General features: G+C 37.7%; 1 protein-coding gene across 3 annotated transcripts in view; it reads left to right on the top strand.

The window, feature by feature from the left end:
* LOC145674611 (BTB/POZ domain-containing protein 6-B-like) overlaps positions 1 to 27,351 on the top strand; it is a 125,310-nt gene that overhangs the window by 78,423 nt on the left and 19,536 nt on the right. For 2 of the 3 annotated variants that reach the window (XM_081744837.1, XM_081744833.1), the window contains exons 2-3: positions 11,249 to 11,384; positions 20,638 to 20,771. In XM_081744837.1, the coding sequence (XP_081600963.1) occupies positions 11,262 to 11,384; positions 20,638 to 20,771 (257 nt within the window). In that variant the 5' untranslated portion in view covers positions 11,249 to 11,261. Of the gene's footprint in view, positions 1 to 4,520; positions 4,788 to 11,248; positions 11,385 to 20,637; positions 20,772 to 27,351 lie in introns of those variants that run through there. The other variant, XM_081744830.1, reaches the window with a different exon arrangement.

Raw genomic sequence — 27,351 nt, forward strand, 5'->3', positions numbered from 1 at the left:
ATTTTTATTGGCGGCTTTGTACCCCAGCAGAGATTGAATTCGGAACCGTATGCATTAGCCACTTGCTCAAGGAATTTTCTTTCTTTCTTTCTTTCTTTTTTTTAAGTATGGCATACTTCTCTTCTCACATGTCTTTATTTGCAGCTTGGATTGCGGCTTGATGTCGTTAATACAAACAGTGTCTACTCATGTGCCTTAGGTATTAATTGTACACCCTCATGATCATTCTAACAATTTCAGACCTAAGTGGGCAAAGTGGCACACAGGGTGTGTCACTTTTTTCATCCGCTCCTGTGTGGATACTAATTAAGATATCGGGATAATTATCTTTTTTGGCCAAATATGGTTGGACCACAGTTCATCATATTAGTTTCTTTTTCTCTTGAGTGTCGAATTTCCTTTTCAAATTTCAGCCCAAATTCAAAAATTCGAGATTTTTCGAATTTTTTTTCCTTTTTCCCTGTAGCTTCCTTCGTTGTAGAGAGATCTCCTTAAGACTTGTTAGGTAGATATCTCGTATGGATACCTAATTATTGACATCAATTGGACCGGCCCGCGCGCGGTGTTGACAACTAGGAAAATTAAAATTTCCCTAAATTTAGGCAAAAATTCAAAATTTTCGAATTTTTTGCTTATAAATCCATACCAATACATCCGTAGCTATATAGTTTGCGTCTGTCTGGTAGCAGTGTTGCCAACTACAGAAAATTCCCGCTTTTAGGGGAAATTGTGGGAAATTTCCTTTATTGTCTCTATTATTTCCCTCTTGTTGGTTACATTTGAACAAACGTACCACTGTCTGAAAGCCTTGTCCTTAGCCTAGACTACGCACCATAAAAAGTTTTAATAGGAATTTAGTAATTAGAGGAAGTAATTAGAGGAAGTACAGTTGACGTTTCTAATAAACCATGATCAGCAAATGGTAAGAAAATGTAAATTGGTGAATGTCTGAGGTAGAATGATATATATATATATATATATATATATATATATATATATATATATATATATATATATATATATATATATTAATTCATGCTTACTTTGTGAGATATCGCCATGATACTAATGGGGTACCAAGGTTTATTTTCAGATAGTTTGCGTCTGTCTGGTGGCAGTGTTTCCAACCAACAAAAATTAATTCCCGATTTTAGGTGATAAATTCGAGAAATTTCCCTTTCCCCCTTTATTATTTCCCTCTTGCCGGCTACATTAGAACAAACATACCACTATCTGAAAGCCCTTCTCTTTGGCCTACAGAATGCATCATAGAAAGTTTCAATAGAATAATTAGGGAAGCTGTAGCCCCTGCATATCTGTTGATTTTTGCTTCTGAGGCGTAAAAAGTCTCAAAATTTCATGTATATGATGACAGAGAATTTTTCTTTCTCTCTTTGAATGCCAGCCAGCGATTTCAGATTTTCACTGTACCTTGTCAACACATCAAAGAATTGTTTACGTAACTTGGACTCATGTAGCATCAGTGGTGCCAAGAAAAAAATCTTAAAATTCGATTAGAGATGGGGCCACGGTTGCTCAGTGGTAGAGCGTTCACATCTGGTGCTTGGGGTCCCGGGTTCGATCCCAGCCCCCGCCAAGTGAACTTTGTGGTGGACAAACACCGTGTGCATGAGTTTTCTCGGGTTCTCCCGTTTCCTCCCACTTTCTTCATTCCACCATTTCATTCATTAATCATCATCACCGTCTCCTTTAGCCTAACCGGCATAAACGTGGGACGTAAAACTGGAAGATTTCATTTCATTTATTCGATTAGGGATTTTTTTGGTAAATTTTCACCCTTACATTTCCCTCCCTTTGGCAACACTGCAATGAAACTAACAGCAGAAAATAGCCACATCCCTCTTCTAAAAAACAAGGCTTTAACCATATCAATCGGATAAATAATTTTTGAGCAGTAAGTTACTAACTGAAAATGTAGGAAAACGGCAAAAATTTCCTGGGCCCGAAAGGGTTAAGAAATATAGACGTACACTATACAAAAATAAAATGAGATCTGCAGGCAGGGGTGCCATTTCAGACTTCGCTTTGGGGGGGGGGCAAGAGCACCACCGACATAAGACTTTCACGTTTTGTACTAGTATATTAGTAGGCAATCTATTAAAGTATATGCATTCCTCAAACTCTTGGGGGGGGGGCAATTGCCTCCTCCTGACCCCTAAATGACGCCCCTTTCTGCAGGCTAAAGGAAATGGACAATAAATAAACAAGCGAATGATAACAAAAGAATTGGTGAAACAAAACTAGTTGGAGAGAAGGGGAAAACTTCGAGAAAACCCTTGGACACGGTCAGGTGCGAGGGGTCTCTGTCCGATCTCAGGTCATGTGAGATCGTAGCCGATAACATCATATTCTTGGGACTCTCTCATGTCTTTTCACATTTCCATTACAGCAGTTCTTCGATATAATCGTTCATTTACATCCGTCTTCTTTAACCTAAAAAGCACGCCTATGGGACGTTGAATTAAAGGTTAGATTAAATGTTTATTTCAGAAATATAGATACATATACCCAGTGATCATTTCAGAAGATTTCCTCCGGGGAGAGAGGAGGCGGACACACACGAAGTGAAAGTAAACTGCGAAAATGTAGTTATAACCAATGTTGATATATGGAGATGTGCCTGATAGTAGTGATTATTTTAGAGGGTGGCCTGGGGGATTTTTTCCTCCGGAGGTGCGAAATTACTCCCGTGGAAAATTTTCGATGGTGATTAGAAAAGATTATTCGAATTTTTACAGTACTACTTTTACCTGCTGTGTATTGAAATTGCCGCCGGGGAAAATCTTCTGTAATCATCACTGCCCCAGACGGAATTTTGTAGCTCTGCGGGGAGAATTTCCTGGGAGTCCACCGATAAGTAGGACCAGTGCAGTGTTGCCACACTTGGTACAATTGTACCAAATTCAGCCCTTTTTGTCATTCATCGGCCCGTTGGTACCACGCTGGCATTTTCAGCCCCTTTTGTGAAAAAGTTGGTACAATTCTACCCGATTCAGCACCATTTAAGAAATACATGTCACATTTTCAAAAGTGTCAGTAAGACTTTTCCTACATTTCACTTTACTCATACTGTGTGTTGGACTCTAAAAAATGCTGTTGAACATTCATTCAGTGACGTTGTACCGCATAACGCTACGAACTTTGTTTTGAATATTCGTAACTCAAACTACACTGGGAAACAACGCTACATGGGCGCATCCATGCCGCGCATGAAGGAGACGAAAAATTTCAGCTTGAAATATTAAAAAAAAAGAAAAAGAAAAAGAAGCACATACGCGTTGAATCAAGTGTTGAATATTCTGAAGAAGACCAGAGGTGTTCTAGTAAGTATAATTTATGGGTCGTTGCGAAGATTCTACACAAAGTTTGTTCGGGGTCCTTCTATTTGGATGTTTATACAAAGTAATTTTTAAAAAGAGCACTTTCTTGATTTAGACTCTTGGAAGAGGGGGGGGGGGTATTCTAGAATTTTACCTCTTTTAGTTTCGTGTTATAGAGCCATATATCACACTGGCAGTGTCGTATTTACGATTTTGTTTCGGGAGGGGCTTTGCTAACTTTCGGGGGGGCTTTGCCTGGAAATGTGAAAATTCTGCAAGATATTTCATTTACTTTACTATACTAAGTAAGATTTCGGGGGGGGCTTAAGCCCGGAAGCCACCCCCTAAATACGCAACTGCACACTGGTATAAAATAATGAATTCGGCCCTTTTTGTTTCAATTTGGTACTATTTTTCAGTCCACTTCAGAGCTAGGACTGTGGCAACGCTGGACCAGTGTTTCTTTCGAGCCAACTTAGTCAAAGCCAAGACTGAACAGACGCGTTATTTGTCTAGGATTTTCATCATTCCTCCTCTCCATGATGACTAGATGTAACGAAGATACAAGAATTAAAAATTAGATGGATGAAGGTATAATTACGAAGTAGAACATGTTATATGAAACAAAAGAGTAATTAAAACTTTCTCATGGTTAAATTATGATCGCTCCTCCTGATCGGAGACTGAGACTTTTTGATTCCCGGCAGGAGCTTAGAAACTTAGGCTACTATCTCATGTAAACCTTATATTATAACAAAAGGACACGTTTTTGATAAACATAGCAACTGTAATCATTGAGCATAGAGAGCACGCAATTACTCTTAGTAGCACTGTCTCGAAAAATAAATCACTGATTATTTTTTGGCCTATAGTTTTGTTTCTAGGCGTTGTACTGTTATTCATCCAAAATTGTTATGATAATCCACTTTTTTTTTTCGTTATTTGGAAAACAGTAGGAAGAAAGGTAAGAAAAGAATCCTGTCATGATATTAATTATGACCTAGAGAAAATTTACCTATATTTTTTTGTGCGAAGTTGGCAACAATAATTGAGTAGACTTCATCAGAGTAAAGGAAATGTCAGTGTCCGTTTATCATTGTAGCAAATAGTATTATTGATAACACGTTTTTTTTTTCATTTGTTCACATTTTTATAATACTTTTGTAGATAAAAATAAGCTTATATATTGAATTCTAAGCTTTCTTGAACGTTTATTATTTAATATTTAAACAAGTCCTTCCCTAATCTTACTTCATGGTAGCATATCACGTATATGTATACTGTCAATTACCATCTATGGCAAACCAGAGGAAATACAATCCCTGCGGCAACGGGTTTATTATTGTTTATAGAAGCTTTAGCAGTGTGTTTCTGCTTGTATTTATGTGTGAGTCGTAAATACATATATAAACGTTTAGTTATATTTCTGGTAAACATTACAATCTTGTAAGTATATAATGTATTTGTTATTCAGTATTATTATCATCTATTAAATATGATATGCACTGTATTTTATGCGTGAGTGTATGTTTGAATTCATAAGAAACAGCTGATAAATTGCGCGGGTAAATTCAATTTCAAGGCATGACGCTCTGTAGCAATACTCAAAATATGTATGCATTTATAATATTTTGAAGAGGAAAATAGTATAGACCATCTACTGCACGATTCACATTCAAATTAAGATTTATCGTACCTGTGGAAAATAATAACATCACTAAGTACAAGGCTACCAGCCATGCATACGATACCGGCATTTGCGCACGATACCGGTAATGCCGGTGATGGCCTCGGTTTCAATGTAATCAAATTCTAGCTTGCACAAGTACCAGCATTGCCGGCGACGGGAATGGTGGCGGAAGACATTCCAAAAATGCCGGCGTTACCGCTGGCACCGGATTTCTAAGGGGCAGTGCTTTTTTTAATATTATTATTATTATTATGAGTATGCATCTAATACATTTCTGCAATTTAGCTAAACTGAGTGAGTGACAATGCGCTGTGTATTCGTGTTTCGTATCATGTGTTTGGAGTTTGCTGTTTTCATTTTTCTGTTACAGTTTATTATTGTTGTCTCGTCCTACAAACAAGTTCTTTTTTTATTAAGTCTGTTTTGGAGTAGCTAATTTGCTTTCCTAAATAAAACATAAAAGAGTACTGACTTTTTAAATAATTTTCGTCAAATAAAATGTTGAAAATCTGAAGGGTAACTATTTCTCTCCAAACGGCTAACATCAAATACAGTATGGGAAATTTGGATATCCAGTTTCAATTAGGTACTTTTTTTTCTTTTTTATTCTCTTTGCCTATCTTTGATTGTATATTATTGTAACCTAGTAATGCATTTAAATATTATTACATTTTTTAAAGGCAAGGTAAAGGGGAGAGATATTTCATAGCTTAATGAGTAGAATGTGATCGAATGCAGGAAAAAGTATCAAGGTTCATTCACTGGGAATCCTGGATCACTCTTGAAGTCTTTTTCGATTGGAGGGTTAGTTTTACCTACAGGAGCGACTGAAACTGGCCGCAAACGACGATCGAGAAACAAATACGAACTCGAAAATATACGAATTTTGGAAAAAAATCGGGCTTGTGTATAGCCCGCTCCCCCCAGTTCTTTGTCACCGAAACTGGAAGAGTCACTACTACTACTACTACTATTACTACTACCATCACTACTACAGGGAGGGATCCAGGAGGGAGCGATGCCCCCCAGAAGAGGAAACTTTCTTATTTTATATATATAAATAAAACCCATCCCGAAGTTTAGAGCCCTGAAAAGTAGCAGTATGACAACCCACCGCCTCTTCCCCCAGAAGTCGGTCCTGGATCCGCCTCTGCACTACTACTACTTATATAGAGAACAGAACCCAACCAACCCCTGCGGGACTTCTAACCCGCTCCTACTACTAGTACTACTACCACTATTGCTACTACTACTACTACTACTATTACTACTACCGCTACTACTACTACTTATACTAAAGCTTCCTTACCACAAGATTTACATCTTAAATCTTTATAACATGCGATTCCGATTCATCATGAACTAATACGAATCGTTAGAATCACTATGATTCGTTAAAAATCACTGGGGGGAGCGGGCTATATTCAATCCAAAAATCGATGAAGACCCAAAATACTCCTCATGGTCTTTCTATTAAAAAATCGAAATTAGGGAGGAAAATATTGCCTTCTTGCCGGCTTTAGAATTCGATATTTGAACTTTTCCTTTTGTTTTAATTTAAACCGACCACGAGTAAGCGAATTAAAAAAAAAAAGTCACAAAGTTTCTACAGCTCATCAAAGTGGGCTAGAATTTCAGTAGTCAGTCAGTTTATTAGAGCTTTGTAGTAACAATATTAAATAATAATAATAGATATCCTTCGCTGCTGAAAGGGACGTTAAACTCAAAATCAACTCAACTGCAAACATTTCAATTGGTGAAATACAGGGTCTTATTTCTGTATTCTGGTGCAGAATATGATTTCCAATTCTAGACATCTGATAGTAATTCTAAAAAATTCTTATCGTCTTCGCATAGTTTCTCATATAGTGTTCTCAAAAAGCACCTTCTACATGACACACAGCCAACTCAAAGCTTTTGTGCACTACTTTTCCTGTTCCTACATCGTAAGTACAAGGCAAGGAGATATCTTTTCTTGATTGTTGGATTCACGGTCTCCCTCTGACGGCCTAAACTACCTGGCAATGCCGTTCACGTGTGTAAAGCAGCTCCGGCAAGGGCTTTGCCGGGGCTTCCATTGGCATTGCCAAACTTGTGTGCAAGGCACGCTGATTCCGGCACTGGCATTACCGGAACCGGCGCCAGCACTGGCGGTATCGTGTGCAAACACACTAAAGCTTGATATAAGCCAATGTTTTAAGGTTAACTTATGGTAGAGTAGAGTAAGTTAAATAACGGTAGTTCTGGCTCATATGTACGGAAAAACCCTGATTCAATGAGATAATGGATACAGTATCTTACGATATGTATATAAAATGTGACTTTAATTTTACTGTACACTCAATAACCAATGGAGGGAATAACCAATTTTTCTCACACCAAGCCTACAGGCTCGAATTCAAATATATTCAGAGTTAAAAAGCGCATGACGTCTTCAGCTTTATTGTACCGATGAGTTAACCCCAACTATATGCAGCCACACATTTTTTTTTTTTCTCTCTTCAGGAAGATGCTTGGACAACTCAATATTCTATGACATAGACTGAATTGTACAAGCATAAGATAAATTTTAGTTAAGTACGACCCTCAAGAGTCAGAAAGAGTAGCAGAGTAAGGAGCGAAGTGGATAGCGTGGTGGTTATGGAGCCGATACCTGAGTCCTCGCGATTAAAAATACTATATCAATCAAAGCTTTAGAAATACTTATTGGATTGCAACATTGTGGTAGAGAGGTAGTGATGTGAGCCTCTCACTTGACAATGAACTCGACTCTAGATGGTGTGAGTTTTGTGGATGATACTGTCTAGCAAATAAATGAAAATAATAAAATGTTTTCTAATTTCTTCCTAGTGTGACACCAAATGGGTATCTCATCAATACCCATTTGGTTTTTCATCGAAACTTGTTGGGTCTGCAGAGTATAATCATTATGTATGAAGCATTTTTTTGTTTGTTTGTTTGTTTCAATATGATAGTGAAGCAAAATGACTACACATGTAGTCATTTTGCTTCAACATTATATTGAAACCAGTTCTTTGTTTGCTACTTATTTCTGCTGTTCTACCTTGGTTGTTGATTCCATCAGGGCTTGACCGTCGATTGTTACCATATACCAAAAGCACAGAAGTGACCAGGAATTCCAGTAAGAGTTCGGAGTGTTGCTAGAATACTACCCTAATTTCAATTTTTTTACGGGGTACTTCGAAACATGAGAATTCTGTAGGCTGTGCGTTCGTCACCAATGAGGACAGTTCCGAATTTAATTTGCATGACATATGTTCAATGTTCACTACAGCAATAACAGCTGTTATGCTTGCTTTCGATCATGCACTTTAGCTTTCGCTACACCGTTTGTTTATCTGCACTGACACAAAGCGTTATAAAGTTGCAGAATGTCTTTACTAAACACCCTCTCGTGCAAGACATTCTTGAGAAATACCACCAGTTACAGCAACAGAGCTATATCGTCGTTGTCTGCTGGGTTTCGGGACACTTCGCATACTGGGGAAACGAGCATACCGACATAGCAGCAAAGAACACCGAATTGACAGATGTTGCTCTGGAGCACTCTCCTATTTTCGGATATCCCTAACTATTTTGTCCAACAGATGCGCTCTCAGTGGTAAACGAGTTGAAACCAGGCTAACAAAAATAAGATTCATTTAGTAAAACCTCTTTTGGACAATTGGAAAACGTTATCAAGAACTAGATACTTAGATGAAGCGATCTTGACTCGCTTGCGCATAGGACACTGAACCTGGGTCAATGGGCACAAAAGGCGCACGCGCTAGCCACTGGACCAGCGTGGAGGACTGGAGCTGTTTCATGGAAATATGGTTAGCAAATGCTTTTTCAGCGTGGGATACCAATGTTCGATTCCCGAGTAAGTATGAGTCTTGGTGCTGAAAATGAATGGTCCAGTATATTACTCATTTCCTTTAAAAACGATAAAAATCGAATGCATACTTGAATTTTTTAAATGAAAATATTATCTTGTCCGTATTTTAGAAGTTAATTAGTCCTAATGTTATAAATATATGAGAAATAGAGCTAGTTAACTTTTCACTGTTACTGTGTTGTGGATTTGTTTCAAATTATACTCTTAATAAGTTTATATGTTAGTATATTAATGGCAGCGCCGTAATTTAGATTTTTTTTTTTTTGTGGAAGGAAGGGGGGGGGGGGGAGACAAGCATTAATATGCGTATTTGAACCCCTAGAAAAAGCTTTTCCTAATTCTTGGACTCCTCGGAGCCTGTGGGCTCTTTCGCATGGCAAGGTCTGCGGAGCGTTAGTTACTCCCCTGGGACCGTTCCATACATGACATATTAATTAAGGGAACAATATTGACAAATCTAAAAGCCATACGAATAAATATTATTTCTAGGGCCCCTAATACATTTTTTATTGAAATGAGCCGCAACTCGTTTTTGTTTTATTTACCTTTTGTGTGTTGTTTTGTTTATGTAAATAGTGAACCTGTTTGATGCTTCATTTATGATTTCGTGTTGTATTGTATATGGAATAAGAAAATTTTGTCTTAAAATGGGCCCCCTTCGAACGGCGGGAAGCTTCCCTGTAGGGGCAACTGCCTGTGAACTGCCCCCCACAAATTACGATCTTGATTAATGGATATGTAACGGAATGGTTTTTACAAATCGGTTGAGAAATTTAAATTGAAGAAATAGATTGTGCAGTGTTGGCAGCATCAATTGTTTTTCTCTTCTTGAATAGCTTGAATTCTTTGTGTTGAGTAAAATATTTAAAATTAAGTTCAGTAATTAGTATGTAAGACATATTAATCAACTTAACGGAAACATCTTATACATTAAATGGTCAATATTTGAGTTGGCAGCGGTCAAACAGCAACTGCAGTTCCGGGTTGGTAGTGTGTTAGGCCAAACTCAGTACTATGTGAGGAGCAGTACATCGGTAGTGTGCAGTGAGCTGTGCAGACAGTGATAGAGTAAAATGGGCGTTCTCTCTGATTTCCAAAGAGAACTTGGAGCTCAGTTATGTGGTGCAAACGTGACGAGGGGCATGCGTGTGTTTTGCCTGTGTCGCGAGGAACAGTGTCCGAAGATAGATGACTCAGATAACAGATGGCTTGTAAAACTCACGACAAAAACATCTGTGGAGAGGAACACAGTGATAAGAATAATCTCGTAGTAAAGGTCCCGCCAAGCATTAAAGCGAATTATCACTCAGAACTGTCGTGCGATTGCGGGGCAAGTGAAGGAAGAACTTAAACATCATATCCTACACTGTGTCGATAGTTACAGTCGGCCACAGGTCACATTACATCAACATAGGGATCAAGTTGCAGGGATGAAACCACTGATAAGGGACAACAACGCTTTAGCACGACGCCAATGGTGCCACGAACATGCCACATGGGCCGCTAATGAGTGGAAACGTCATAAGGTCGGATAAGCCATCGTTCACCTTATTCCAAATCACTTGCTATATTTATGTGTAGCAACGGCTCTGTGATGGTGTGGGTTGCAATAGCCTAGTTTTCAGTTGATCCTGTGCTAACGCTTATTGGGCACGTTACTGTCCGTGATGTCCCCATTATAGGGAGCCATGTGCATCCTATGATCCAGATATTTTCGGGCAGTGACGCCATATTTCAGGATGATAATGCACCCATTTTCGTAACTAGAGCTGTTGCAGAATGGTTTGAGGGAACGTGGAGATGAAATTGAGCAGCTTACCTTTGCCATCCGATCCCCGAACCTGAACATAATTGAACATCTATGATCCGTTTTGGAGACAAATCCGGCTCATTTCCGCCACCATCGTCTCTCATAGAACTAAATAATGCACTGCACACAAATTGGTTAATATTACGCTTGTTACCATTCACAACCTCTATGACTTCATTGTATGTCTCACTAGAGCTGTTGTGAGGGTGAAATATGGTCAATGTTGTAAGTGTCACTTTTTAAAAGATATTTCTATTAAGTTGATTAAGTATTTTTATACTGAATATATAATAATGCAATGCCTAATTTGTTTTTCCTGTAAAAACTATGCCTTCCATCAGAATTTAAGAATGCCTTTAAAATGGAAAAGCTCTAAAGTTGAAGAAAAGGGGTATGTGTTTTATTGCTGGTTTTCCCGTCACTGCATTAAAATTGCCTATAAAATCTTGTAATATGCATTTGACTAATGAAATTTGTAATGTCTTGACATTTTTATTTATTGGTTCCAGGTGACCAAAGAGCATGTCAGTCGAAGTTGATTGGCAAGTAAATATGCCTACTGTTTCGGATAGAATCAAATATTTATACAAAAGTTCTCAGTTTAGTGATTGTACTTTCAAAGTTGGAGAGAAGACTGAACTACAGGTGAGTAGTTGAATAATATTGTTTATATTTTTCACAATATGAAAAATAGGAAATGAAAATGATAATATTCCAAGCTGAATCTCAGAGGTATTAATTTACAGGGTGTCCGAGAAGTCCTTCCCTGATTACAGAAATTGATAACTCAGGCTAGAAATAAGATAGAAATATGAAACTGGTGTTGAATTGTTTACAAACTATAAAAGTTTTGGTCACATCAGTACACTTCCACATGAGCACCCTTGGTAGCACGTAGCACATCTAGGCGATATTCAATTTCCATCCACACATTAGCCAACATCACTGGAGGGATCGATGCAACGACTGTGGTTATTCGTTGCTGCAGGGTTTCAAGATCTGGTACACGTGTTCGGTAGACCTCATCCTTGACATAACCCCATAAAAAGAAGTCTAATGGGGTTATGTCAGGAGAGCGTGGAGGCCAAGCTGTTGGTCCATCACGACCAATCCATCGCCCAGGAAATGTCCTATCGAGATAGGCACGGACGTCCAAACCCCAATGACACAGACAAAAACTTTTATAGTTTGTAAACAATTCAACACCAGTTTCATATTTCTATCTTATTTCTAGCCTGAGTTATCAATTTCTGTAATCAGAGAAGGACTTCTCGGACACCCTGTATATTTGTCATAGTTGGAAAAGAAAGAAAATCAAGAAAAGATACTTATTCAGAATAACAGTTACACACTGCGAATACTCCTGTGTCTAATTACTGAACCTTCTCAACTGTTTGGGTTGCAGATTTTTTATATCACACAACTATAGACTAAATCATCTCATACTTATTTCCTCGTTCTTTCTCAGAGCCCTTTCTCATTATTCGGCAAACTGCCGTGAACGGCGAATTACCGGACAGAGTAGAAAGACATTGCAAGCGATGGAGCTCTTCACATATGTGCGGCGGTCGCCGTCCACCTACACGGCGAGCAAAAATAGCTGGATCTCCCTGCTAAAATCCGGCGCGGCAAATCGTCGTGTTACTTACAATATATGAGAAAAGATGACATGTAAAAATAATCGAAAATGACCGATACTACCGAAGTGTCGAATCCGTAGATCGTTGATTAAAAAGAGTCCAAATCAATATAAATTATTTTTTCTGTGTAATAGAAAATTGGGAGAAATAAACGTCCGGGCGGCACTGGACAAATGAGCTTGTAAATTCTATAAATTTGTAATGCCCCAAAATTGAAATATACACTATCAAATATTTCAGCAATATTGCATATTTAGTAATAATACCTTAATGTATTTTCGCAAAGCAAGAGAGAATTCATGATGTGATATTTGATAAATATACCGTATTTTATATATTTTATAATTATCTTTAACTCTTCTATGGTTGTAATTTCTTGAATAGTCCTTTGAATTCAGGGACTAGAGCACTGCTTTAAAAAGACATGAGTCAATAGTCGGAACACTAAAAACAAAAGAATAAACCCGAAATACTATAATAATAAGAATAAGAATGTCTACAGATCAGCCTTGGGCTCAGTGGTTGAGTGTTGACTTGGAATTCTGGGATAAATCTCAACCATCGACTATCTTGAAACGACTTATCCTGGTATTCCCAGTCACAACAGGTGAATACCGGGATGGTATATTAAATATCCAGAACCTGGCCGATATTTTGCTTAAGTCTATCAATTGTGGAAACAGTATAGAAAAACCTCCTTCAAGATACCACTCCTCTAAAATAAGGTGAACCCATATGTGTGTCTGACTTTTTTTTCTGTCTGTCTTAACAAGGCGAGTAGAAGACACTTTTTGCGTCTGTCCATTGCAACCACCACAAGAGTCACAAGGTTTTGTTTCTTCAGTTGCACAGCAACCCTACTCGCATATCCACGGCAAAACGCCGGGTAATGTGAAAGGGTACACTTCTCACCCGGGAAACTGCCGCGAACAACGGCGGCAAATCGCCGCATCAATGTGAAAAAAGCCTTAGAAGTGCTACCTAATGATGTAATTACTAAACAGTGTTTTCTTTTTCAGTTTTCTTATAATTTCATTACCTGTGCTGATAAACAATGGAATAAATACGTTAAAATATGCATTTCAACTTATTATTTTCTATTAAAAGTCGGGATTTTTGACGCTTGAAAAAAGCTGAAAATATTCATTGACTTTATTGTTGTCAACATTGACTCTGGAATTATTTCTTGAAGAAAATATCTTCGCCACTTAAAGTCAAAATTAATACCTTTGTAAACCTGGCCACTTTTGAAGTGGGATAACTTAATTATAAACCTTTATACACTGAATATAAGACGACTATTATCTTTGCATACCAAAAATAACTACATACTTTTAATTTTAGTTTACATGCCAGATTTTACACTGAGGCTAAGCAAAACGGTGTTGATAAGGTGGATGATACGATGGAATGAAGACAGTGGGAGGAAACGGGAGAATCCCAAGAAAACCCATACACACGGTGTTTGTCCATCACAAAGTTTATTTGGTGCAAGTTGGGATCGAACCAGGGACCCAATGAACCAGAGTTGAGCATATATCACTGAGCCACTGTGGCTTCTGTTTGCATTTCCATTGACATTGAACTAAATAAATGTTGAGCATTTCACTAATTTGACAGTTACGGAAATATTGGAAAGTGTGGGATTTTCTTGTTTATATTAATTTATGATATAATCTCATTAATTGTCTATAACACCTTTATCCAGATTTAATTTTGGGTCCTTGGTCCTGATTTAGTAGGATTCATAAACTTGTCTTTCTATAGGCGAAGAAGCAGGGTTGGCGAAAACCATTTTTTTTTTTTTTTTTAAATAACAAGAAAACCTGTTTCTGGGTTTACGCGAGCTTTTTATGGTTTAAATAATGTGCTCTGTGTATTTATATTATATATGGACAGAAATAAGTTTGTTTCGCCTTGGTGTTATTGTGCAGCAACGGAGTTATGCTGGAAGGGGTCACATAAACTTAAAGCGCAATCCAGACCGCTTCTCGGCTTACATCCGAGAGAAATTGTCTTCCTTTTGGACTTGGAACAGCAGAATGGAAGTTCCACCCACTTCACTCCAACACCAATTGTAATTGTATTCGCTTATTCGGAAATCAGGACTGTCCCGTTTCATTATAAAGTTGGGTGGTCCGGTCAGTAAATTTCTTAAATCAGGAAAATCGCGTTATTGCTTTGCTTGTAAAATTTTACGGTCAACGTACCATAATCAGTACGCTAAAGCTGAAGTGTTTAATTACTAATTTAGTATGTACATATCATTCAATAAAATTAAAACTGAAAGTCCAATCCAAGCCAATGTTGGAAGCTACGTAGGCAGTCGATAAATGTTGCCAATTTCTATCAATATATTTAAGCAACCGGGCTTCTTCAACAGGCATTCAGGCCAGCAGAAATATACAATTTGGATTCATATCGTATGTTTAAGCTTAACATCCTTATATAATACCGAGGTTATTAAGGAGAAGACTTTCACTTAAAGTGATATCCGAACCGCTGCTTGGTTTACACTTGAAAGACGGGTTGTGGTTCGACCGAGAATTGAACATGGGACGCCTTGATTAAAAGGTGAAAAGGAGATAAAACAAATACAGATGGTTTGATATGTGGAAACGTCACCGTACAGTTCACACGATTTTAAGAATTTTTTTTTTTAACCAGTTGATTTAAGAAAGAAAAAAAAAAAAAAACAGCTGGTTTGAACACTTAGAATCTAGGGTTAAAACCCAGCTTTTGATTTTTACTCGTAGAATCTAATATGTTCCTTGATTCAAGTATCGATTTTGTTTTGTTAGATTTATTACGTAATGATTATACAGTGTAATACATACATAAAGCACTGAATTCTTCAACAGCGTTCAATAGCTAAGCAAATTAATACGAAGTGTGACATTTTAAATGAAAAGCATTGGTGGGCCTGCATAATTAATTTTCAAAATTTTATGTTCTCTATTGTTCAATAAATCTTAATTATTGTTAATAATCTTCAATTAAATTAAACTATATATTTAGAGCTTATATCAGAGACACAACATTAGCTTTTGACAAAATATTTTATATTTCATGTGCCCATACCTGCTGAATGGCTAACACCGTGCTTTCCATGCATATGGTGACAGGTTCAATTTCTGGCGAAAGGTTCTTACTTCGGACATAAATTCAAGTAGTAATTCGGTTACATTTTAAAGTACATTCCGTCGTATACAGTCTCGGGGCGTAAAGCTATGATAACCTTAAACTACAAAGAGGCAAACAAGCTATTTCTTATTGTCATTTCATAATGTTCTTCCACCAACTGATGAACTGCAGTCTTCTGCAAGAAATCTATATTCAGGGTGTAAGTACTTGCACTCACTCCAGGTATAAACCTTTAAAATGTATAGTGAAACCTCTGAATAACGGACATCAATAGAACATGAATTTGTGTTCGTTACAGAGAGGTTACAGAAATTTAATTTCTCACAACGGTAATTGTATGTAGTAATATATAGTAAATACATTATGTATGAGCGTAAATACATAACATGTAATATGAAAATACTCTATTTAGTACATATTTCAATTCCTGAGAGGGATGAAGGAAAAATTAATTTCTGTTAAATAACATTATTGCTGAGGGACGTGTTAATATATTCATATACTGCAAAAGATGATGCGTGTATGGTAATTTTCTTCTATCTTCCTCTACAAGGGTAATAAAACTCATTAACTCAATAAGTGTCCTCTCAGTACACTTGCGGAAAAAACATGTGTATGTGAGTGTGTGTGTGTGTTTGTGTACTGGCGCGGTAGCTTCGTTGGCGGAATGGATGAAAAGGCAATTATTGGAAGTGCATGTGTTTGTTGACCCAGCCCCAGTCACAAAGAATATCCTCTTAGAGAAAGTGAAAAAGGAAGCCGGGAAAACTCCAACCCACACTAGTTCCACTATCGTAAGTAAAAGAAAAATGTTGCTTTTCCAAAAAAGCAAGAGAGGAAAAATTGTAAAACAAACAATGTTTGTTTTGTGGTCTATGAAATTGTCGGGAAAGATGTAAGGCCCAGATGAAAAAGGGCTAAATTTGTTAGGGAAGGGAAGATTTTTCGCTTAGAATTCTTGGCCATACGACTGGATTCTGCATGAGTATTATTGCTTATTGAAGGTTTTCTAAGATTTCCACCAGAAAGCAGTTTATTGCGGGCAGAAAAAAAGAAGAATTTCAAGTTCAGCTTGAAGCTATTCTAGACTCATAATAGATACGCTTGTGGGGAAAAGACTTTTCTGTCTACTGGAATATATCGCAAAACCGAGAATAATTCCTGTCCGTTATGAAGAGATTATTGAAATGTTTGGGAGAAAAAGGACTCTGCATCCGTATCTGAGAGTGTCCGTGTTCTGTAGGGAACATATATTTTTGCCGGGACAAAAAAGCTGTCCGTATTATAGAGGTGTTCGTTATTGAAAGATGTCCATTAATGGAAGTTTCACTATATTTGATATTTACCTCTCGTTTTTCAATATTATGTCTTCACTACATGATATGATGACTAACCTTACAGTGCAAATTTCTCTCCTAGCGATATACAAGGTAACTAAAAATATTTCTCGCGTTATAGAGCAATGGTAAACAAAGAGAATTACAGAGGATGGTACGTACTTTTAGGTTTCGAAGGTAATTTCTATCAACATCCAGCACTTTTTGCTAAACGTTCCTGCAGCTGCACAATACCCTGGTGATAAAACTTGGCGGTCGTGGATGCAGAGAAATCCGTGAGTGCGTTCCGCGGGTCTCCCTCATTTGCGAAGGATTTCCTACGGAGGTGATTGTCGAAGGAATGAAACAGGTGATAATCTGTTGGCGCAGGGTCCGGTGAATATGATGCATGAGTGTCTCCCAGTCCCAGCCAAATTACTGTAGGGTCTTCCGGATCATCTTTGCCACATGTGACTTGGCATTGTCATGCAGGAACAGCACATCCTTGCAATTCACCAATGCCGGCTCCTTCTGCCGCAATACATGGTGCACCCTTTGCAACTGCTGAGAATAGAGGTCAGTAGTAATGGTCTGACCACGTTGAAGGAATTCGTAATGCACCATTTGGCGATAATTCCGCCATACAGAGAGTGGGTGCAGAAGTGGTCTTGAGGTGTGAGGAGTAGGGTCAAGTGGCTAGATCTAATGTCTGGTATGCTTTGAAGTGTTATAGAGGACTCACTTTTCGTCACCAGTGAGCAAGCGATCTAAGATGAGTGTGTTGAGGTGCCGAGTGAGCAAGGACAAACAGATTCATTCGTTGTTCCTTGTTGGCTGCCGACAATGTGTGCGGTATCCACTTGTTTAACTTGTATAATTTCACTATCCCGTGCAGGTTCAGCGGAAACATGGAACCTTTCTGCAGATTCATCATACGTTAGATTATTGTCCTCCTCCATGGCTGCTTTCAGGGCCTTGTCATCCAACACATGTGGTCGTCCACTCCGAGATTCATCCGAAAGGCTCACATCTCCCGAACGGAATTTCTGGAATCAGGGTCTGGCGGTGCGTTCGTTCCAGGGTTTACCCAAGTGGGACCAACCCGAAAAAACCCACCTGGGTTTTTAAACTTTTTGTTAGTATATTATTGGTACAACTAAGGTTATCACATTGAAAGTGAATGTTATCAGATTTTATACTTTCTTTGGGCGAATTAGATGCTTTCATGTTAAGGTATACAACAGTATTCGACATAAGACCTTTATAAGGTTCTGAATGCACTGCATATATATATATATATATATATATATATATATATATATATATAACCTTACCTTAGCCTGAGATAATTATAGAACAAATTAATGTATGGATTATGCTTATAGCCTATTTGAAGTAAAATATGCAATTTTATATTTTAGAAAATATTTTCCGTGAATAGTGTGCTCGCCGACTCGGCGACGCCGAGGGACGTTATCCCTCATACGTTTGACGGGTTTAAGGCCATAGGTGCCGGTACTACCAGTAGTGCATTCGTAAAACTATTAATATTATTTTTGATTACCTTTATTGGTAGCACAAGTATTCTTCAGTAAAATTTGGTTTTCCAACAACAACAGTTTAATTCAGTTAATTGTTGCTACTCTTCGAATAAGCATTCTGTACAATCAACACCAGCAATAACCTAAAAATTCATGTCAAATTTAAGAAGCTTAATGCTCAGAGTTTGAAACTTCCGTACTACTGGAAATTTCGATGTATAGTAAAGAAAGCTGTATTTTCGAAGAAAGAAAGAAAAAAAAAGTCGCAAAAGAAGTACTCGGAAAATTTCAGCAATTGAACGCACAAAGCATCGGAACTGAATACTTATTTATTTTACGCTGGAAGATATTTAATTTTAAACATTTACTTTATAAAATATGAATTATATCTTCGTTAATTGTTTTAAACTAATTTTCTGGAAAGAATCTCTTGCAACAAGTGCTCGGGAAATTCCCGTAATTGAACGCACAGAGTATCGGAACGGAACTTCAACAATAAAACCATTTATTTTACACTGGAAAATATTTATGTCGTATAACACATTTTGAAACATTTATTTTATAAATATGAATTATATTTTTGTTTTAAATTAATATATTTGGCGAACGTCACTGAGGCAATGCCGTAGCTTCGATTTTTTCTGGGGGTCAAGCATTGTGGCCCCGTAGAAAAAAGTTGTTTTACTAATTCTTGGGCCCCCTCTTTCCATCTTTCCTTTACTCTTTATAGGTCTCCCGGAGCCTGTGGGCCCTCCCGCATGGCAAGGTCTGCGGGGCCGCTAGTTACGCCCTTGGGCCCGTTCCATACATGACAAATCAATTAAGGGGACAATATTGACAAATTTCAAAGCCATACGAATAAATATTATTTCTAGGGCTCTTTATAGTGCTTTTTTTTTTTTTTTTACTGAAATGGGCTCATGACTAATTTTTGTTTTATTTACCTTTTGTGTGCTATTTTATGTAATGTAGTGAACCTGTTTGATACTTCATTTATAAATTCATGATCGTATCGTATATGGAGTAACAAATTTTGTCTTGAAGTAGGCCCCCTCTCGAACAGCGGGGAACTTCCTTGGGGGCAGTTGCCCTTACGACCCTGCACTGAGGCTGCTGGGATGATTCAATATACATTTGTTCGTTAGTCTGCCTGTATCATACATACTACAGGGTATCACTTTCGGTCTTGTAAGTTTAAATTTTCAGGGTACAAGCATGAGACACTACATTTCTTGTATAGATTTTGGCGGCATACCAACGTAAAATTTCAAAACGGCTGCCATTTCTTTCAAAATAGCAGGTATCCATGTTACAAAGCGCAATTTTGTTTTTTTAGGTTGACATTTTCAGAGTACGAGCACGAAACACTAAATTAGCTGTATACATTTTGGCGGCGATCCAACGTAAAATTTCAAAATGGCGGCCATTTAAAAAATAGCAGAGAATACAAAATTATTGCAAGTTGTGACGATGATAATCTTGAAATATAAATCACATTTTAACACTTTACCCCAAAGACATTGAAATATTTCGAAAAAAACCAGTTAAACCCGAAAAAAACCCATATGGGCCCAGGTGGGTTGGGCTTATGCAGAAAAAACCGGATTTGTTCAAACCGTGGTTCGTTCACGGCATTCTCCGCAAATGCCTGGCATATGCGGCGACTTGATGCACGAGCTGACAGGCCCACTTTAAAGTCATACAACAAACAAACCGAACACGCTGCTTCGATACCTCCATTTCTCTTCGACGCTGGACGAGCTATGACTGCTGTGTGTGCACAACATTCCTGTATTGCTGATAGTCGATAGTCAGACTAACTTGCAATCCCTTGGCAGGCATGTGCTTCATTTCATTTCCTCTCTGTGAGCTCATGATTAATGGGACGTCATAAACGGCAAGAACTTTTTTGGTTACCTTGTAATTTCAGGAGTTTCAACTGCTCTCTGTCGATTGCTTGTTGTATAATTTTTCTTCTTCCTTCCCTAACTATGAAGCGTTAGCGAAAGCGCTTATAATGTATGCCCTTTTTATTTTAGTGTTGTGTGACAGTACGTATTTTAACTATTTTTAGTAAATAATTTGTGTATAAATATAAAATAAAAAGATCGAACTTCATATATTGATTATATATATTGTTAGAGTTGAAATTGCAGTCTTTGAGTTATCTTTTATTATTTTTTCTCTCAATAAAGGAAAGAAAACTCCACTTTGCCGTTCATATGTAAAGGAAATATTCGAATTAATTTATTTTTAGGAATTCTCAGCTCATAAACTTATCCTTGCTGCAGCAAGTCCAGTGTTCGAAGCCATGTTTTACGGTCCTCTTGCGGAGAAGGATTGTGTGTCATTGCCTGATATCAAACCAGATGCCTTTTCAGTGATTCTAGGGTAAGTATTGCATAACAGCCTAAAAACGAAATATATAAGACAATATCAAGAATGAGAGATGCCGTCAGCAACTTATTTCTTCTTAATGTAGTTCCAGCTTATAAACAGTACATTTTGTAAATTCATTCTGTTTACCTAGTTCTCTACAGTACATTCAGCATGTGGGGTGAGATGAGTAACGAGAATGAATCTTAAAATGTTCATTGCGCTAAGTTGCATTACTTCCTTTGTGTTGTGTGATAACAAACTTTTTAACCTGTAAAAGAGAAAAAATAGACATAAGTAAATAATAAATTAAGTCTTATATGTAGAAAATATGCTAGTGACTTAAAGTTTTATCTATTTTCTGAAAAGTTAATCCAATCTCGTGCCAAATTCATTACTTTGCCTGAAATCGGCATTGTTTGAAAGTTGAGACAGCGAATCAATATTAATCTTTCACTTATTCAAGATATCATCCTTTAGCCACTTAGACTGACTAGGGAAAGAAGGATAGGACTAGTAATTCCAATTAACAAGCTGCCATTTTCCAGTACTTCGTTTGACTAAAAGCTTTCTAGTACATTTTTTATGAGATACCAGTATGATTGGTTACTCCATTAGGCCGGCAAGTCCTGAATAGAGCAAACACTATAATTTAGTAGCCGTTGCTTGTATGTTCGCCCGAGCGTTCACGATAGAACAAGTTATTACTTTCGCACTAGCTCCTTCCACTAGCAACTAGACATAGGTGATATTCAAATACAGTGAAACCTGTCTATGTTGACCACCATCGGTTCCATTCAAAAGTGCCCAACTTAGACAGGTGGCCCACTTATAGAAAATAAGTGTATTTTTAGAATAGAATTTCTAGTATTACTTGATTGTAAAATTTTAATAAGCAAAAGCACATTTAGATAATGTATATAGAGTAATCATAACAATATACAGTACTAGAAAAAAAATAATAGTTTGTACGCAGTTCATTGAAATGATCTACAAGTGTCACCCTCGGAGTAAAAGATGTTTTGAGAAATTCTTAAGGGAATTCATATCTCAAAACCTCCACTATCTTTCAACAAGCTGTCAGGTGCCAACAGTTGACAATTGAGATGGTTAGCTTTAACCTTCAGAATTTCCCAGAATTACAAAAGCTCTCCACTGATGAAGGGAGCCGATATAGCTAATGGTTTTATCAAAACAGACAGGTTAAACAAATACTGTACGTACAACCATTTCCTGAATTCCTGTACGTGCTTTTACTTGTTTACATCTTCCTTCACCACCCCTTTATCAAGATAGTGTTCTGGCCATTAAACTCCAAGGACAAAAAATGGGAATCAATGCTTCTTTGTCTTCAGTTAGAAATACAGAATATCTGCCTCACGTATGGGAATACTAAACAGTTAAGAAAATAACAAAACGGTATTTTGGATGGCCAAGATACGCAAGTAAATTTATCATTATCATCAAAGGGTAAACATTGCTTCAATGTGGCAAATTTCCAAGATAGACAGGTGGCCAACTTACAGAGTAATAAGTAACGAATCTCTTGTAGGAAAATGCAGGTTCATGACGAACCAGGCCAAGATGAGCAGGTGGTCAACTTAGAGAGGTGGCCAAGTTGACAGGTTTTACTGTAGCAACTTTATGCAAAATAACTAGGAATAATTTCAGCACCACAAATAAGACTGAAGTATATAAATACAAAATAAAGCTATGCAGGTGAAAATGACATTAACCATTTGCTCGACACAAAGAAGACGTCAAGGTAATATCCTAGAAATCACAATTCCACAACCGAAATATTATGAAGAATTTTATATTATCGTGCGTTAGATACTTACATTTATTTTATACAATTTAGATGGTCAAAATTATGGAATTAAACAATATTAGAGTTAACATGACAATCTACAAAATATAACCTAGAAATGTTTTAATCACACTTAGCACAACAAGTTCTTTCTAGATCTTGATGCTTGTTCAGTCCCGACGCGAGTGAAAGAATTGCATAAGCGTCACTTCTCGCGTTGACGCCTTAGTTGCGATTATCTCCCCAATATGATGTAACTATTTGGTCTAGGAATTAATTCGTGCGGGTGGACAAGAGATGGCGCAACGAACGGAGCGTCCCACAGTTCCGTGTATCCACACATGTGTTGCAAACCCCTGTCATCGCGTATCGTTCGTAGTATAGGGCAGTGGATTAAAGCGTCAACAACACCAGTTTGTAGTTAAGTGAACATGGCGCAATTTGTGCCTGATAAAGTGTTTTTGCGGGGTGTCCTGCTGTATTACTTTAACATGCAGAAAAGTGCGACTGAAAGTCATCGTTTTTTGTTGGAAGTGTATGGTGACCATGCTCTAGCTGAGCGAACGTGTCAGAAGTGGTTTGCACGGTTTAGAAGTGGTGATTTCGGCTGGAGCGAGCTGGACAGCCAAGAGCGAGCTGGACAGCCAAAAAAATTTCAAGACGAAGAATTGACAGCATTGCTCGAGCAGGATTCGTGTCAAACGCAGGAACAACTTGCAGCAGCATTAGGCGTTGATCAAACAACAGTCTCCAAACGCTTGAAAGCCATGGGAATGATTCAAAAGATGTCACATTGGGTTCCACATGAATTGAAAGACAGAGACGTTGAAAGACGAAAAACCATTTGCGAATTGCTGCTTCAACGACAGAGCAGAAAGGGGTTTCTGCATCGAATTATTACGGGTGATGAGAAGTGGATCCATTACGAGAACCCTAAACGAAAAAAGGCCTGGGTGAAACCAGGTGAACCAGGTCCATCACAACCAAAACGAGATATTCACTGTGCAAAGGTTATGCTGTGCATATGGTGGGATATGAAAGGTGTGGTGTACTATGAGCTGCTGCAACCGGGTGAAACTATGAATGGAGAACGTTATCGACGACAATTAATGCGTTTGAAGCAAGCTCTGGCCAGAACACGACCAGAATGGGAGAACAGACATGATAAACTTATTGTTCAACATGATAACGCTCGCCCACATGTCGCAAAACCGGTCAAAACCTATTTAGAAAATGTCGGATGGGCAGTTCTACCCCACCCGCCGTATTCACCAGACGTTGCTCCTTCGGACTACTACTTGTTCGATTGCATGAACAACGATTTGATTGGACAGCGGTTTACTTCTTCAGAAGATATCGAAACATGGGTCTCTGACTGGATCGCTTCCAAGGATGAGGACTTCTTTCGCCACGGAATCCGTACATTGCCTGACAGATGGGCGAAAGTGGTGGCTAGCGATGGACAATATTTTTCTTAAGGTATTTATGTATTTTGTGTTTGTACTACAGCTTCAATGTGTGCGTACCAACCGCACGAATTAATTCCTAGACCAAATATAGGCGGGAGCTTATTGGCTATTGGTTGCTACGATGATGACCTTGGTTGCTAGGCAACGAGTGGCTATGCAGAAGAGTTATCGTATACAGCGGGAATAGCAAGCAACGATAGAAGATATTGAAATGAAAGTTTGCAATCTTCATTAAAAAAAATAGCAACCTTTTAAATAATAATTAAGTTTCTTAAAAATTTAATATGCATAAAAAAAATGCAGAAAAAGTTTATCACACCAGGGTGGTGACAAACCTAGAACACCGGAAGAAGTCAGGGAATTTGAAAAGACCGGAAATAGTTATGAAGTTGTATTAAGAGTCAGTGAATTTCGATTTGCTAAGAATGAGATCTTAAAAACACTTGAAGTGAAAATTTTAAGACGATTTCAGATGTGGTTGAGCGTATAACCAAACTTTGGCTCTCAAATACGTTTTTCTGTAAGTGTACAAGACACTATAGTTAACACTTATTTTCCATTATATTTTTTCTTCGTTGTATACAGACTGAAACTCAAGAAATCAAAAAGAATGAGTTTCCGTTTTTATAAACTGCACGATCTTTTCTTTACAATCATTGCAGGTGTTTGCCAGATAGAGAGACGCCAATGATAAGAAATAACGTTTTCATATTGCGAAGTGCACATGAGAAGCGATAGATATCCAACCAGTTCAAGCTTGCCAAATACATCATCTTTGTAGATTGTTTTCTTCCGTATATAAACATAAAGGACTATAATTATTTTATTCAATTTTAAAATATTATTTTTCAAATCATAAGAATACGTTGTTTCCAAGTATCTCGGGAAAGGACTAAAATATGATGTTCCCAAAACTAAGTAATTTAAATTAGAGCAAGAAATGCTTGTCTGTTTTTAGTGATGTTTCATGAATCTTATAGCAATTCTTAGAACAATCCGGGATATTTCCTTTTTCACCAGCCAAACACAAACAATGCTGAGAACATTTTTCAATTTTTCTTCAGTGCTGATTTGTACTCGAAAATAACTTACCGTCCCTCGCGCTCCTATATGCAAAGTCGTAGATAATAGCGCATAGCAGAGGAATAGTAATCAGATATTCATTTTATATTATGAGAAGCGCTACTAGAGTGGATTAAAGAGTTTCAATATTAGTTTCAACAGACATTTACTTAGTGCGACGTAGGGTAATGTCACGTATGAAGTATTACGTTTATACTTTATCTATCGTTGCATCACGCAACTAACATCAATAGCAGGAATTGCTTCCTTTATTTTCACTATTTAGTTATCATCCACTTTGGAGCTATTTCTACAAGAAGATATCACTCTGCACCTTCCCTCAAGTATTTATATTGTTGTGGTTTCATGAAGTGCGAAGTGTGAAATAGTTGAATGTCAAAAGAGCATTAATAATTGTGTTTTATTAATCAGTCCATATATCGCATACATACTATGAAATTATTTGTGTTTGTCTATTCATTTTCGTAATGGAAAATAACCAATAAATATGACTATAAAGGTAGTGTTACGGTTTCTTTTATATGGATATTGATACTCAATGTTTCTTACGTGCATTCACATATATGGGAACTCCTATGTGGCTAAGCAGTTAGCGTATGCGCCTTTAACGTAGGAAACCCGGGTTCGATTCCTGGCGGGAGCTCATATGGTTCGGATTCCACGTTAAGCTGTAGGTCAACGTCTCATATAGCCTCGCTGCTGAAAGGGACGCTAAACTGACAGTCAAATCAAATCAACCACATATATGGGTTATTCCGTGGAGAGAATTTAAGTTTTGCCTCTCCCTATTTCAATACTTATTAAAGGTTTTATTTCATGTGTCATAAACCTGGGACATTTCAGTTTCGAACTTCTTAGGTTATGCTTTGGAGAAATTTTTCTGATATAATTCTCATCAATCCAATAGCATCTCTGGTGCCTTTTCCTTCCGGAATCCAAATTGATCTTCTTCTAACCTCTCATCTATCTTACTTTCCAGCCGCCTGTTCAGTATGTGTTCAACAATCTTTCCAGTGTGGGAAATCAGGCTAATGGTTCTGTGACCGCTGCACTTTGCTATTTTTTTTTTTTTTCTTGGGCAATGCAATCATTGTAACATCAAGAAAATCCTTTGGCCATTTTCCACTCAAGTAGATCTTATTAATAACTAAAGTCAGCACTTTCATTGCATTGTCTCCTCATCCGTTGAGCAAATCTACTGGTATGTCGTCGTCTCCAGTTGCCTTTCTCCTTCGCATGTCTTTGATTGCTTGTACTACTTCACTTTTCAATATAGTCCGTTCTTTTTCATCATCATCCACCTCTTCCTCTGCTTCGATCGCAATATCTGTGGGTCGGTTGTTCTGATAATACAGATCTTTTATGTATTCCTCCCAAATTCTAAGGATTCTGAGATGGTCAGTGATTACATTACCTTGTTGATCTTCGATGCCAAACGTTCATATACCTTTGTTAGCTTTCCCTCCTAATTCTTGTGCTTTCTTGTACATCAGATCATATCTGCCGCGCCGTCGAAGTTCCATTATTTCTTCACATATCTGTTCCATGTACTTTTCTTTGGCTTTGTCCGTCTCTCTTCTCAATTCATTATTCAGCCTTCTGCATTCCTAAATGTCCGTATACTTTTCCCCAACTATTTTCTATATTGTCGACCATATCGTCTATTGCACAGAATTTTTCTTCAATTGCTTTTTTCCACATCATCGTCGATATTTTTTAGTCGCTCTAAGTTCCATTTCCGATTTCTCCTCCCATTTTTCTTGATCGACTTTAACCAGGTTTGCACTTCCGCCACCAGGAGATTGTGATCCGAATCAATGTCCGCTCCTGGCAGTCTCTTCACGTCTCGTACACTATTCTTGAAACGTTGCTTCTCAAGAATGTAATCGATTAGGTAGCGTTTCTTATCCCCTGGACTTTTCCACGTGTACAGCTTGGTTTTTCTTTTCTTAAACCACATGTTTATCACCACCAGATCATGTTGCCTACAGAAATCGATAAGCATTTGACCTCGTTCATTTCTTCTACCTAGTTCGAATGGTTCCACTACCTTATTCGCGGCTCCTTCTCCTACTACGCTGTTGAAGTCTCCCATTACTATGACGTTGACCTTACCTCTTCCTTCCTGATAAAATATGCCACTAATCTCATCATACATTACTTCTACCTTATTGTCATCATGGTCGGTTGTTGGCATAAACACTTGTATTATCACAATATCCACTGGTTTTGC

The sequence above is a fragment of the Thermobia domestica genome, chromosome 2 (assembly GCF_964235325.1).
Source record: "Thermobia domestica chromosome 2, izTheDome1.hap1.1, whole genome shotgun sequence".
NCBI lineage: Eukaryota > Metazoa > Arthropoda > Insecta > Zygentoma > Lepismatidae > Thermobia > Thermobia domestica.